The sequence below is a fragment of the Oncorhynchus masou genome, unplaced genomic scaffold, assembly GCF_036934945.1.
Source record: "Oncorhynchus masou masou isolate Uvic2021 unplaced genomic scaffold, UVic_Omas_1.1 unplaced_scaffold_554, whole genome shotgun sequence".
NCBI classification, from domain to species: domain Eukaryota; kingdom Metazoa; phylum Chordata; class Actinopteri; order Salmoniformes; family Salmonidae; genus Oncorhynchus; species Oncorhynchus masou.
In genome coordinates, this window is record NW_027011956.1 from 187,501 (window position 1) to 202,500 (window position 15,000).

The 15,000-nt window shown below is 47.5% G+C and overlaps 1 protein-coding gene across 1 annotated transcript in view; it reads right to left on the reverse strand.

Annotated features, from left to right (window-relative positions):
- Window positions 1–15,000, reverse strand: part of LOC135536082 (casein kinase I-like) — a 62,597-nt gene that overhangs the window by 26,729 nt on the left and 20,868 nt on the right. The window contains exons 4-6 of the mRNA XM_064962468.1: window positions 13,844–14,014; window positions 5,380–5,528; window positions 3,190–3,367 (exon numbers count right to left, since the gene is read on the reverse strand). Coding sequence (XP_064818540.1) covers window positions 3,190–3,367; window positions 5,380–5,528; window positions 13,844–14,014 — 498 coding nt within the window. The remainder of the gene's footprint in view (window positions 1–3,189; window positions 3,368–5,379; window positions 5,529–13,843; window positions 14,015–15,000) is intronic.

A 15,000-nucleotide genomic window follows, 5' to 3' on the forward strand; every position in this document is an offset into this window, starting at 1 on the left:
ACACCAGGGGTTAGAGAGACCTCCATACCTGGGGTTAGAGAGAGAGACCTCCATACCTGGGGTAGAGGACAGACACCAGGGGTTAGAGAGACCTCCATACCTGGGGTTAGAGAGAGAGACCTCCATACCTGGGGTAGAGGACAGATACCAGGGGTTAGAGAGAGAGAGAGACCTCCATACCTGGGGTAGAGGACAGACACCAGGGGTTAGAGAGACCTCCATACCTGGGGTTAGAGAGAGAGACCTCCATACCTGGGGTAGAGGACAGACACCAGGGGTTAGAGAGACCTCCATACCTGGGGTTAGAGAGAGAGACCTCCATACCTGGGGTAGAGGACAGACACCAGGGGTTAGAGAGACCTCCATACCTGGGGTAGAGGACAGATACCAGGGGTTAGAGAGAGAGACCTCCATACCTGGGGTAGAGGACAGACACCAGGGGTTAGAGAGAGAGACCTCCATACCTGGGGTTAGAGAGAGAGACCTCCATACCTGGGGTAGAGGACAGACACCAGGGGTTAGAGAGACCTCCATACCTGGGGTTAGAGAGAGAGACCTCCATACCTGGGGTAGAGGACAGACACCAGGGGTTAGAGAGACCTCCATACCTGGGGTTAGAGAGAGAGACCTCCATACCTGGGGTAGAGGACAGACACCAGGGGTTAGAGAGACCTCCATACCTGGGGTTAGAGAGAGAGACCTCCATACCTGGGGTAGAGGACAGACACCAGGGGTTAGAGAGACCTCCATACCTGGGGTAGAGGACAGATACCAGGGGTTAGAGAGACCTCCATACCTGGGGTTAGAGAGAGAGACCTCCATACCTGGGGTAGAGGACAGATACCAGGGGTTAGAGAGAGAGACCTCCATACCTGGGATAGAGAGAGAGACCTCCATACCTGGGGTAGAGGACAGATACCTGGGGTTAGAGAGAGAGAGACCTCCATACCTGGGGTAGAGGACAGATACCAGGGGTTAGAGAGAGAGACCTCCATACCTGGGGTAGAGGACAGATACCTGGGGTTAGAGAGAGAGACCTCCATACCTGGGGTAGAGGACAGATACCAGGGGTTAGAGAGAGAGAGAGACCTCCATACCTGGGGTAGAGGACAGATACCAGGGGTTAGAGAGAGAGAGACCTCCATACCTGGGGTTAGAGAGAGAGACCTCCATACCTGGGGTAGAGGACAGATACCAGGGGTTAGAGAGAGAGAGACCTCCATACCTGGGGTAGAGGACAGATACCAGGGGTTAGAGAGAGAGAGACCTCCATACCTGGGGTAGAGGACAGATACCAGGGGTGAGAGAGAGAGACCTCCATACCTGGGGTAGAGGACAGATACCAGGGGTTAGAGAGAGAGAGAGACCTCCATACCTGGGGTAGAGGACAGATACCTGGGGTTAGAGAGAGAGAGAGACCTCCATACCTGGGGTAGAGGACAGATACCAGGGGTTAGAGAGAGAGAGACCTCCATACCTGGGGTAGAGGACAGTTACCAGGGGTTAGAGAGAGAGACCTCCATACCTGGGGTTAGAGAGAGAGAGAGAGACCTCCATACCTGGGGTAGAGGACAGATACCTGGTGATCAACCTTTATTTAACCAATTCAGTGTTTTCACTAACCTGTGTGTGAGGTGTGTGTGTGTGTTTTTACTAACCTGTGTGTGAGGTGGGTGTGAGGGGTGTGTGTTTTCACTAACCTGTGTGTGAGGTGGGTGTGAGGTGTGTGTGTTTTCACTAACCTGTGTGTGAGGTGTGTGTGTGTTTTCACTAACCTGTGTGTGAGGTGGGTGTGAGGTGTGTGTGTTTTCACTAACCTGTGTGTGAGGTGGGTGTGAGGGGTGTGTGTGTTTTCACTAACCTGTGTGTGAGGTGGGTGTGAGGTGGGTGTGTGGTGTGTGTGTTTTCACTAACCTGTGTGTGAGGTGGGTGTGAGGGGTGTGTGTTTTCACTAACCTGTGTGTGTGTGAGGTGTGTGTGTGTTTTCACTAACCTGTGTGTGAGGTGTGTGTGTTTTCACTAACCTGTGTGTGAGGTGGGTGTGAGGGGTGCGGGTGTTTTCACTAACCTGTGTGTGAGGTGTGTGTGAGGGGTGTGTGTGTTTTCACTAACCTGTGTGTGAGGTGTGTGTGAGGGGTGTGTGTGTTTTCACTAACCTGTGTGTGAGGTGTGTGTGAGGGGTGTGTGTGTTTTCACTAACCTGTGTGTGAGGTGGGTGTGAGGGGTGTGTGTGTTTTCACTAACCTGTGTGTGAGGTGTGTGTGAGGGGTGTGTGTGTTTTCACTAACCTGTGTGTGAGGTGTGTGTGAGGGGTGTGTGTGTTTTCACTAACCTGGGTGTGAGGTGTGTGTGAGGTGTGTGTGTGTTTTCACTAACCTGTGTGTGAGGTGGGTGTGAGGGGTGTGTGAGGGGTGTGTGTGTTTTCACTAACCTGTGTGTGAGGTGGGTGTGTGTTTTCACTAACCTGTGTGTGAGGTGGGTGTGAGGGGTGTGTGTGTTTTCACTAACCTGTGTGTGAGGTGGGTGTGTTTTCACTAACCTGTGTGTGAGGTGGGTGTGTTTTCACTAACCTGTGTGTGAGGTGGGTGTGAGGTGGGTGTGTTTTCACTAACCTGTGTGTGAGGTGGGTGTGAGGGGTGCGGGTGTTTTCACTAACCTGTGTGTGAGGTGGGTGTGTGTTTTCACTAACCTGTGTGTGAGGTGGGTGTGAGGGGTGTGTGTGTTTTCACTAACCTGTGTGTGAGGTGGGTGTGAGGGGTGTGTGTGTTTTCACTAACCTGTGTGTGAGGTGGGTGTGAGGTGTGTGTGAGGTGTGTGTGTGTTTTCACTAACCTGTGTGTGAGGTGGGTGTGAGGGGTGTGTGAGGGGTGTGTGTGTTTTCACTAACCTGTGTGTGAGGTGGGTGTGTGTTTTCACTAACCTGTGTGTGAGGTGGGTGTGAGGGGTGTGTGTGTTTTCACTAACCTGTGTGTGAGGTGGGTGTGTTTTCACTAACCTGTGTGTGAGGTGGGTGTGTTTTCACTAACCTGTGTGTGAGGTGGGTGTGAGGTGGGTGTGTTTTCACTAACCTGTGTGTGAGGTGGGTGTGAGGGGTGCGGGTGTTTTCACTAACCTGTGTGTGAGGTGGGTGTGTGTTTTCACTAACCTGTGTGTGAGGTGGGTGTGAGGGGTGTGTGTGTTTTCACTAACCTGTGTGTGAGGTGGGTGTGAGGGGTGCGGGTGCGGCTGCGTCCTGTGCTCCTCTGGGTCGTCCGGAGGCGGAGGGGATCCCCCTGGCCCCTGCAGGGGCCCTGGCCTGTCCCTGTCTCAGTCTGTCCTCACCAGCTCTCCTCTCCCTCTCTGCATCCTCCGCTGCTCTGTTGGCGCCCTGGACACACAGAGACACACGTCACCATGGAGACAACGGTCCCAACCCTTCACTATCACAACACCACTATGGAGACAACAGTCCCACCTCTTCACTATCACAACAACACCATGGAGACAACAGTCACACTGTCCCACCTCCCAACCCTTCATTATCACAACATCACCATGGAGACAACAGCCACACTGTCCCACCTCTTCACTATCACAACATCACCATGGAGACAACAGTCCCACTGTCCCACCTCTTCACTATCACAACATCACCATGGAGACAACAGCCACACTGTCCCACCTCTTCACTATCACAACACCACCATGGAGACAACAGTCACACTGTCCCACCTCTTCACTATCACAACACCACCATGGAGACAACAGTCACACTGTCCCACCTCTTCACTATCACAACACCACCATGGAGACAACAGTCACACTGTCCCACCTCTTCACTATCACAACACCACCATGGAGACAACAGTCACACTGTCCCACCTCCCAACCCTTCACTATCACAACATCACCATGGAAACAACAGTCCCACTGTCCCACCTCTTCACTATCACAACATCACCATGGAGACAACAGTCCCACCCCGTCACTATCACAACATCACCATGGAGACAACAGTCCCACTGTCCCAACCCTTCACTATCACAACACCACCATGGAGACAACAGTCCCAATGTCCCAACCCTTCACTATCACAACACCACCATGGAGACAACAGTCCCACTGTCCCACCTCTTCACTATCACAACACCACCATGGAGACAACAGTCCCACTGTCCCAACCCTTCACTATCACAACACCACCATGGAGACAACAGTCCCACTGTCTCACCTCTTCACTATCACAACACCACCATGGAGACAACAGTCCCACTGTCCCACCTCTTCACTATCACAACACCACCATGGAGACAACAGTCCCACTGTCCCAACCCTTCACTATCACAACACCACCATGGAGACAACAGTCCCACTGTCCCAACCCTTCACTATCACAACACCACCATGGAGACAACAGTCCCACTGTCCCACCTCTTCACTATCACAACACCACCATGGAGACAACAGTCACACTGTCCCACCTCTTCACTATCACAACACCACCATGGAGACAACAGTCACACTGTCCCACCTCTTCACTATCACAACACCACCATGGAGACAACAGTCCCACTGTCCCACCTCCCAACCCTTCACTATCACAACATCACCATGGAGACAACAGTCCCACTGTCCCACCTCTTCACTATCACAACACCACCATGGAGACAACAGTCCCACTGTCCCAACCCTTCACTATCACAACACCACCATGGAGACAACAGTCCCACTGTCCCAACCCTTCACTATCACAACACCACCATGGAGACAACAGTCCCACTGTCCCACCTCTTCACTATCACAACACCACCATGGAGACAACAGTCACACTGTCCCACCTCTTCACTATCACAACACCACCATGGAGACAACAGTCCCACTGTCCCACCTCCCAACCCTTCACTATCACAACATCACCATGGAGACAACAGTCCCACCCCGTCACTATCACAACATCACCATGGAGACAACAGTCCCACCCCGTCACTATCACAACATCACCATGGAGACAACAGTCCCACTGTCCTACCTCTTCACTATCACAACACCATGGGATCTTATTGACCAGGAATTTGCTCAAATCAGCATTCAAAATGGCTGCCGTTGCCAGGGAAACCACTGCTATTCGTAGACCAACAAAATGGCCACCGTGGACATTCCATTACTATGTCTGAATGACCTCTCCTTCCTCCCACAGTGTGCACTGGTTCACAGCACTGACTGGAAGACAAATGGAAGAAGAAATACAGTGGGCCCCTCCCACCAGCCCATGTCTCCACCAATCACAACGCTTTCCAGACTTCAGGAGACAGGAGATATTGTAATGAAAAGACTCCAGTCCGAGGGTCAATGTAACGAAGGGGGACGACTCGGAGACGTTAGCAGAGAGACGTTACTCACAAACTTGAGCATGTTCCAGTCGAAGACGTAGTCGTAGGAGAAGCCCTGTCTGTGGAACAGGTTCCTGAATAGCTGTCTGAGGTACGAGTAGTCGGGCTTGTCATCGAACCGCAGAGAACGGCAGAAGTTCAGATACGTGGCAAACTCCGCTGGGAGGAGAGAGGAGAGGATGGGTTACAGCTCTTTAATTATTATACAACTAGACGTGGTAAACTCCCTGAGAGGAGAGGAGAGGATGGGTTACAGCTCTTTAATTATTATACAACTAGACGTGGTAAACTCCCCTGAGAGGAGAGAGGAGAGGATGGGTTACAGCTCTTTAATTATTATACAACTAGACGTGGTAAACTCCCCTGAGAGGAGAGAGGAGAGGATGGGTTACAGCTCTTTAATTATTATACAACTAGACGTGGTAAACTCCCTGGGAGGAGAGAGGAGAGGATGGGTTACAGCTCTTTAATTATTATACAACTAGACGTGGTAAACTCCCTGAGAGGAGAGGATGGGTTACAGCTCTTTAATTATTATACAACTAGACGTGGTAAACTCCCCTGAGAGGAGAGAGGAGAGGATGGGTTACAGCTCTTTAATTATTATACAACTAGACGTGGTAAACTCCCTGGGAGGAGAGAGGAGAGGATGGGTTACAGCTCTTTAATTATTATACAACTAGACGTGGTAAACTCCCTGAGAGGAGAGGATGGGTTACAGCTCTTTAATTATTATACAACTAGACGTGGTAAACTCCCCTGAGAGGAGAGGATGGGTTACAGCTCTTTAATTATTATACAACTAGACGTGGTAAACTCCCCTGAGAGGAGAGAGGAGAGGATGGGTTACAGCTCTTTAATTATTATACAACTAGATGTGGTAAACTCCCCTGAGAGGAGAGAGGAGAGGATGGGTTACAGCTCTTTAATTATTATACAACTAGACGTGGTAAACTCCCCTGGGAGGAGAGAGGAGAGGATGAGTTACAGCTCTTTAATTATTATACAACAAGACGTGGTAAACTCCACTGAGAGGAGAGAGGATGGGTTACAGCTCTTTAATTATTATACAACAAGACGTGGTAAACTCCCCTGAGAGGAGAGAGGAGAGGATGGGTTACAGCTCTTTAGTTATTATACAACTAGACTAGGTAAACTCCCCTGGGAGGAGAGAGGAGAGGATGGGTTACAGCTCTTTAATTATTATACAACTAGACGTGGTAAACTCCCCTGAGAGGAGAGAGGAGAGGATGGGTTACAGCTCTTTAATTATTATACAACTAGACTAGGTAAACTCCCCTGAGAGGAGAGAGGAGAGGATGGGTTACAGCTCTTTAATTATTATACAACTAGACGTGGTAAACTCCCCTGAGAGGAGAGAGGAGAGGATGGGTTACAGCTCTTTAATTATTATACAACTAGACGTGGTAAACTCCCCTGAGAGGAGAGAGGAGAGGATGGGTTACAGCTCTTTAATTATTATACAACTAGACGTGGTAAACTCCCCTGAGAGGAGAGGATGGGTTACAGCTCTTTAATTATTATACAACTAGACGTGGTAAACTCCCCTGAGAGGAGAGAGGAGAGGATGGGTTACAGCTCTTTAATTATTATACAACTAGACGTGGTAAACTCCCCTGAGAGGAGAGGATGGGTTACAGCTCTTTAATTATTATACAACTAGACGTGGTAAACTCCCCTGAGAGGAGAGGATGGGTTACAGCTCTTTAATTATTATACAACTAGACGTGGTAAACTCCCCTGAGAGGAGAGGATGGGTTACAGCTCTTTAATTATTATACAACTAGACGTGGTAAACTCCCTGAGAGGAGAGAGGAGAGGATGGGTTACAGCTCTTTAATTATTATACAACTAGACGTGGTAAACTCCCCTGGGAGGAGAGAGGAGAGGATGGGTTACAGCTCTTTAATTATTATACAACTAGACGTGGTAAACTCCGCTGAGAGGAGAGGATGGGTTACAGCTCTTTAATTATTATACAACTAGACGTGGTAAACTCCCCTGAGAGGAGAGAGGAGAGGATGGGTTACAGCTCTTTAATTATTATACAACTAGACGTGGTAAACTCCCCTGAGAGGAGAGAGGAGAGGATGGGTTACAGCTCTTTAATTATTATACAACTAGACGTGGTAAACTCCCTGAGAGGAGAGAGGAGAGGATGGGTTACAGCTCTTTAATTATTATACAACTAGACGTGGTAAACTCCCCTGGGAGGAGAGAGGAGAGGATGGGTTACAGCTCTTTAATTATTATACAACTAGACGTGGTAAACTCCCCTGGGAGGAAAGAGGAGAGGATGGGTTACAGCTCTTTAATTATTATACAACTAGACGTGGCAAACTCCCCTGAGAGGAGAGGATGGGTTACAGCTCTTTAATTATTATACAACTAGACGTGGTAAACTCCCCTGAGAGGAGAGGATGGGTTACAGCTCTTTAATTATTATACAACTAGACGTGGTAAACTCCCCTGAGAGGAGAGAGGAGAGGATGGGTTACAGCTCTTTAATTATTATACAACTAGACGTGGTAAACTCCCCTGAGAGGAGAGAGGAGAGGATGAGTTACAGCTCTTTAATTATTATACAACTAGACGTGGTAAACTCCCCTGGGAGGAGAGAGGAGAGGATGGGTTACAGCTCTTTAATTATTATACAACTAGACGTGGTAAACTCCCCTGGGAGGAAAGAGGAGAGGATGGGTTACAGCTCTTTAATTATTATACAACTAGACGTGGCAAACTCCGCTGGGAGGAGAGAGGAGAGGATGGGTTACAGCTCTTTAATTATTATACAACTAGACGTGGTAAACTCCCCTGAGAGGAGAGGATGGGTTACAGCTCTTTAATTATTATACAACTAGACGTGGTAAACTCCCCTGGGAGGAGAGGAGAGGATGGGTTACAGCTCTTTAATTATTATACAACTAGACGTGGTAAACTCCCCTGAGAGGAGAGAGGAGAGGATGGGTTACAGCTCTTTAATTATTATACAACTAGACGTGGTAAACTCCCCTGGGAGGAGAGAGGAGAGGATGGGTTACAGCTCTTTAATTATTATACAACTAGACGTGGTAAACTCCCCTGAGAGGAGAGGATGGGTTACAGCTCTTTAATTATTATACAACTAGACGTGGTAAACTCCACTGAGAGGAGAGAGGAGAGGATGGGTTACAGCTCTTTAATTACTATACAACTAGACGTGGTAAACTCCCCTGAGAGGAGAGGATGGGTTACAGCTCTTTAATTATTATACAACTAGACGTGGTAAACTCCCCTGAGAGGAGAGAGGAGAGGATGGGTTACAGCTCTTTAATTATTATACAACTAGACGTGGTAAACTCCCCTGAGAGGAGAGAGGAGAGGATGGGTTACAGCTCTTTAATTATTATACAACTAGACGTGGTACACTCCCCTGGGAGGAGAGAGGAGAGGATGGGTTACAGCTCTTTAATTATTATACAACTAGACGTGGTAAACTCCCCTGAGAGGAGAGAGGAGAGGATGGGTTACAGCTCTTTAATTATTATACAACTAGACGTGGTAAACTCCCTGGGAGGAGAGAGGAGAGGATGGGTTACAGCTCTTTAATTATTATACAACTAGACGTGGTAAACTCCCCTGAGAGGAGAGGATGGGTTACAGCTCTTTAATTATTATACAACTAGACGTGGTAAACTCCCCTGAGAGGAGAGAGGAGAGGATGGGTTACAGCTCTTTAATTATTATACAACTAGACGTGGTAAACTCCCCTGAGAGGAGAGAGGATGGGTTACAGCTCTTTAATTATTATACAACTAGACGTGGTAAACTCCCCTGGGAGGAGAGAGGAGAGGATGGGTTACAGCTCTTTAATTATTATACAACTAGACGTGGTAAACTCCCCTGGGAGGAGAGAGGAGAGGATGGGTTACAGCTCTTTAATTATTATACAACTAGACGTGGTAAACTCCCCTGAGAGGAGAGAGGAGAGGATGGGTTACAGCTCTTTAATTATTATACAACTAGACGTGGTAAACTCCCCTGAGAGGAGAGAGGAGAGGATGGGTTACAGCTCTTTAATTATTATACAACTAGACGTGGTAAACTCCCCTGAGAGGAGAGGATGGGTTACAGCTCTTTAATTATTATACAACTAGACGTGGTAAACTCCCCTGAGAGGAGAGGATGGGTTACAGCTCTTTAATTATTATACAACTAGACGTGGTAAACTCCCCTGAGAGGAGAGGAGAGAGGATGGGTTACAGCTCTTTAATTATTATACAACTAGACGTGGTAAACTCCCCTGGGAGGAGAGAGGAGAGGATGGGTTACAGCTCTTTAATTATTATACAACTAGACGTGGTAAACTCCCCTGAGAGGAGAGGATGGGTTACAGCTCTTTAATTATTATACAACTAGACGTGGTAAACTCCCCTGGGAGGAGAGAGGAGAGGATGGGTTACAGCTCTTTAATTATTATACAACTAGACGTGGTAAACTCCCCTGAGAGGAGAGAGGAGAGGATGGGTTACAGCTCTTTAATTATTATACAACTAGATGTGGTAAACTCCCCTGAGAGGAGAGAGGAGAGGATGGGTTACAGCTCTTTAATTATTATACAACTAGACGTGGTAAACTCCCCTGGGAGGAGAGAGGAGAGGATGGGTTACAGCTCTTTAATTATTATACAACTAGACGTGGTAAACTCCCCTGAGAGGAGAGAGGAGAGGATGGGTTACAGCTCTTTAATTATTATACAACTAGACGTGGTAAACTCCCTGGGAGGAGAGGATGGGTTACAGCTCTTTAATTATTATACAACTAGACGTGGTAAACTCCCCTGGGAGGAGAGGATGGGTTACAGCTCTTTAATTATTATACAACTAGACGTGGTAAACTCCCCTGAGAGGAGAGAGGAGAGGATGGGTTACAGCTCTTTAATTATTATACAACTAGACGTGGTAAACTCCCCTGAGAGGAGAGGATGGGTTACAGCTCTTTAATTATTATACAACTAGACGTGGTAAACTCCCCTGAGAGGAGAGGATGGGTTACAGCTCTTTAATTATTATACAACTAGACGTGGTAAACTCCCCTGGGAGGAGAGAGGAGAGGATGGGTTACAGCTCTTTAATTATTATACAACTAGACGTGGTAAACTCCCCTGGGAGGAGAGAGGAGAGGATGGGTTACAGCTCTTTAATTATTATACAACTAGACGTGGTAAACTCCCCTGAGAGAAGAGAGGAGAGGATGGGTTACAGCTCTTTAGTTATTATACAACTAGACTAGGTAAACTCCCCTGGGAGGAGAGAGGAGAGGATGGGTTACAGCTCTTTAATTATTATACAACTAGACGTGGTAAACTCCCCTGAGAGGAGAGAGGAGAGGATGGGTTACAGCTCTTTAATTATTATACAACTAGACGTGGTAAACTCCCCTGAGAGGAGAGAGGAGAGGATGGGTTACAGCTCTTTAATTATTATACAACTAGACGTGGTAAACTCCCCTGGGAGGAGAGAGGAGAGGATGGGTTACAGCTCTTTAATTATTATACAACTAGACGTGGCAAACTCCCCTGAGAGGAGAGAGGAGAGGATGGGTTACAGCTCTTTAATTATTATACAACTAGACGTGGTAAACTCCCCTGGGAGGAGAGGATGGGTTACAGCTCTTTAATTATTATACAACTAGACGTGGTAAACTCCCCTGAGAGGAGAGGATGGGTTACAGCTCTTTAATTATTATACAACTAGACGTGGTAAACTCCCCTGGGAGGAGAGAGGAGAGGATGGGTTACAGCTCTTTAATTATTATACAACTAGACGTGGTAAACTCCCCTGAGAGGAGAGAGGAGAGGATGGGTTACAGCTCTTTAATTATTATACAACTAGACGTGGTAAACTCCCCTGAGAGGAGAGGATGGGTTACAGCTCTTTAATTATTATACAACTAGACGTGGTAAACTCCCCTGGGAGACGAGAGGAGAGGATGGGTTACAGCTCTTTAATTATTATACAACTAGACGTGGTAAACTCCCCTGAGAGGAGAGGATGGGTTACAGCTCTTTAATTATTATACAACTAGACGTGGTAAACTCCCCTGGGAGACGAGAGGAGAGGATGGGTTACAGCTCTTTAATTATTATACAACTAGACGTGGTAAACTCCCCTGAGAGGAGAGGATGGGTTACAGCTCTTTAATTATTATACAACTAGACGTGGTAAACTCCCCTGAGAGGAGAGGATGGGTTACAGCTCTTTAATTATTATACAACTAGACGTGGTAAACTCCCCTGAGAGGAGAGGATGGGTTACAGCTCTTTAATTATTATACAACTAGACGTAGTAAACTCCCCTGAGAGGAGAGGATGGGTTACAGCTCTTTAATTATTATACAACTAGACCTGGTAAACTCCCCTGAGAGGAGACGATGGGTTACAGCTCTTTAATTATTATACAACTAGACGTGGTAAACTCCCCTGAGAGGAGAGAGGAGAGGATGGGTCGAAATACAGCTCTTTTCATACATCCAGTTGTATAATTAATATATATATATATATATATGAACTTTGTGACCTTTTGCCACATTTCAGACTTCAAACATAAAGATATAAAACTGTATTTTTTTGTGAAGAATCAACAACAAGTGGGACACAATCATGAAGTGGAACGACATTTATTGGATATTTCAAACTTTTTTAACAAATCAAAAACTGAAAAATTGGGCGTGCAAAATTATTCAGCCCCTTTACTTTCAGTGCAGCAAACTCTCTCCAGAAGTTCAGTGAGGATCTCTGAATGATCCAATGTTGACCTAAATGACTAATGATGATAAATACAATCCACCTGTGTGTAATCAAGTCTCCGTATAAATGCACCTGCACTGTGATAGTCTCAGAGGTCCGTTAAAAGCGCAGAGAGCATCATGAAGAACAAGGAACACACCAGGCAGGTCCAAGATACTGTTGTGAAGAAGTTTAAAGCCGGATTTGGATACAAAAAGATTTCCCAAGCTTTAAACATCCCAAGGAGCACTGTGCAAGCGATAATATTGAAATGGAAGGAGTATCAGACCACTGCAAATCTACCAAGACCTGGCCATTCCTCTAAACTTTCAGTTCATACAAGGAGAAGACTGATGAGAGATGCAGCCAAGAGGCCCATGATCACACTGGATGAACTGCAGAGATCTACAGCTGAGGTGGGAGACTCTGTCCATAGGACAACAATCAGTCGTATATTGCACAAATCTGTCCTTTATGGAAGAGTGGCAAGAAGAAAGCCATTTCTTAAAGATATCCATAAAAAGTGTTGTTTAAAGTTGGCCACAAGCCACCTGGGAGACACACCAAACATGTGGAAGCAGGTGCTCTGGTCAGATGAAAACAAAATTGAAATTTTTGGCAACAATGCAAAACGTTATGTTTGGCATAAAAGCAACACAGCTCATCACCCTGACCACAGCATCCCCACTGTCAAACATGGTGGTGGCAGCATCATGGTTTGGGCCTGCTTTTCTTCAGCAGGGACAGGGAAGATGGTTGAAATTGATAGGAAGATGGATGGAGCCAAATACAGGACCATTCTGGAAGAAAACCTGATGGAGTCTGCAAAAGACCTGAGACTGGGACGGAGATTTGTCTTCCAACAAGACAATGATCCAAAACATAAAGCAAAATCTACAATGGAATGGTTCAAAAATAAACATATCCAGGTGTTAGAATGACCAAGTCAAAGTCCAGACCTGAATCCAATCGAGAATCTGTGGAAAGAACTGAAAACTGCCGTTCACAAATGCTCTCCATCCAACCTCACTGAGCTCGAGCTGTTTTGCAAGGAGGAATGGGAAAAATGTTCAGTCTCTCGATGTGCAAAACTGATAGAGACATACCCCAAGCGACTTACAGCTGTAATCGCAGCAAAAGGTGGCGCTACAAAGTATTAACTTAAGGGGGCTGAATAATTTTGCACGCCCAATTTTTCAGTTTTTGATTTGTTAAAAAAGTTTGAAATATCCAATAAATGTCGTTCCACTTCATGATTGTGTCCCACCTGTTGTTGATTCTTTACAAAAAAAAATACAGTTTTATATCTTTATGTTTGAAGCCTGAAATGTGGCAAAAGGTCGCAAAGTTCAAGGGGGCCGAATACTTTCGCAAGGCACTGTATATATTATTACAGTATCTCCTACCGTTTGTAATTAATATATATATATGTATATATGGAATAAAATGCCTGAATGTGAATCTTCTAGTCTCCAAGACAACAAGACATACACTACAAACAGATCTGAATCTGATCAGCTTCCTTCCTGGTTGCGTCACATGCTCAGGATAAGCTCCTAACCCATCCATCACGTTGGACCACAGAAGACCTATCCACTTTCAAAGACCGGGAGTGGAAATTCTATATGTACAAGGATGTAAAAACACCATCAACTTCCAGCCACAGACAGGTCTTTCAACTACTCACATGGATATCCTTTACAGAGGACCTCGATGGGGGTAGACATCTTCTTCTCACTGATGCGTTCGTACTTCTGTCTCTTAGTGGCGGCCTTCAGGCCCTGCCAGGGCAGACTGCCCAGGTTGAAGTACATCAGGACATAGCCAAGAGACTCCAGGTCATCACGACGAGACTGCTCTGTTGAGGAGAGAGAAGAGGGAGGGAAGAGAGGGAAGAGAGAGAGGGAGAGAGAGAGAGAGAGAAGAGAGGGAGGGAGGGAGAAGAGAGGGAGGGAGGGAGAAGAGAGGGAGGGAGGGAGAAGAGAGGGAGGGAGGGAGAAGAGAGGGAGGGAGGGAGAAGAGAGGGAGGGAGGGAGGGAAGGGAGAGAGAGAAGAGAGGGAGGGAGAGAAGAGAGGGAGGGAGGGAGGGAGAGAGAGAGAGAGAGGGAGGGAGGGAGAGAGAAGAGAGGGAGGGAGGGAGAGAGAGAGAGAGAGGGAGGGAGAGAGAGAGAGAAGAGAGGGAGGGATAGAGAGAAGAGAGGGAGGGAGAAGAGAGGGAGGGAGGGAGGGAGAGAGAGAAGAGAGGGAGGGAGGGAGAGAGAGAGAGAGGGAGGGAGGGAGAAGAGAGGGAGGGAGGGAGAAGAGAGGGAGGGAGAAGAGAGGGAGGGAGGGAGAAGAGAGGGAGGGAGGGAGAAGAGAGGGAGGGAGGGAGAAGAGAGGGAGGGAGGGAGGGAAGGGAGGGAGAGAGAGTAGAGAGGGAGGGAGAGAAGAGAGGGAGGGAGGGAGAGAAGAGAGGGAGGGAGGGAGGGAGAGAGAGAAGAGAGGGAGGGAGGGAGAGAGAGAAGAGAGGGAGGGAGGGAGAGAGAGAAGAGAGGGAGGGAGAGAGAGAGAGAGAGAGAGGGAGGGATAGAGAGAAGAGAGGGAGGGATAGAGAGAAGAGAGGGAGGGAGAAGAGAGGGAGGGAGGGAGAAGAGAGGGAGGGAGGGAGGGAGGGAGGGAGGGAGGGAGGGAGGGAGGGAGGGAGGGAGGGAGGGAGGGAGGGAGGGAGGGAGGGAGGGAGGGAGGGAGGGAGAGGGAGGGAGGGAGGGAGGGAGGGAGGGAGGGAAGGTCAGGGTGTTTCTGTTGTGTACCTGTTCCCAGGTGTGTGTAACTAGTGTATGTGTCTGTTTATATATATTGCCAAAA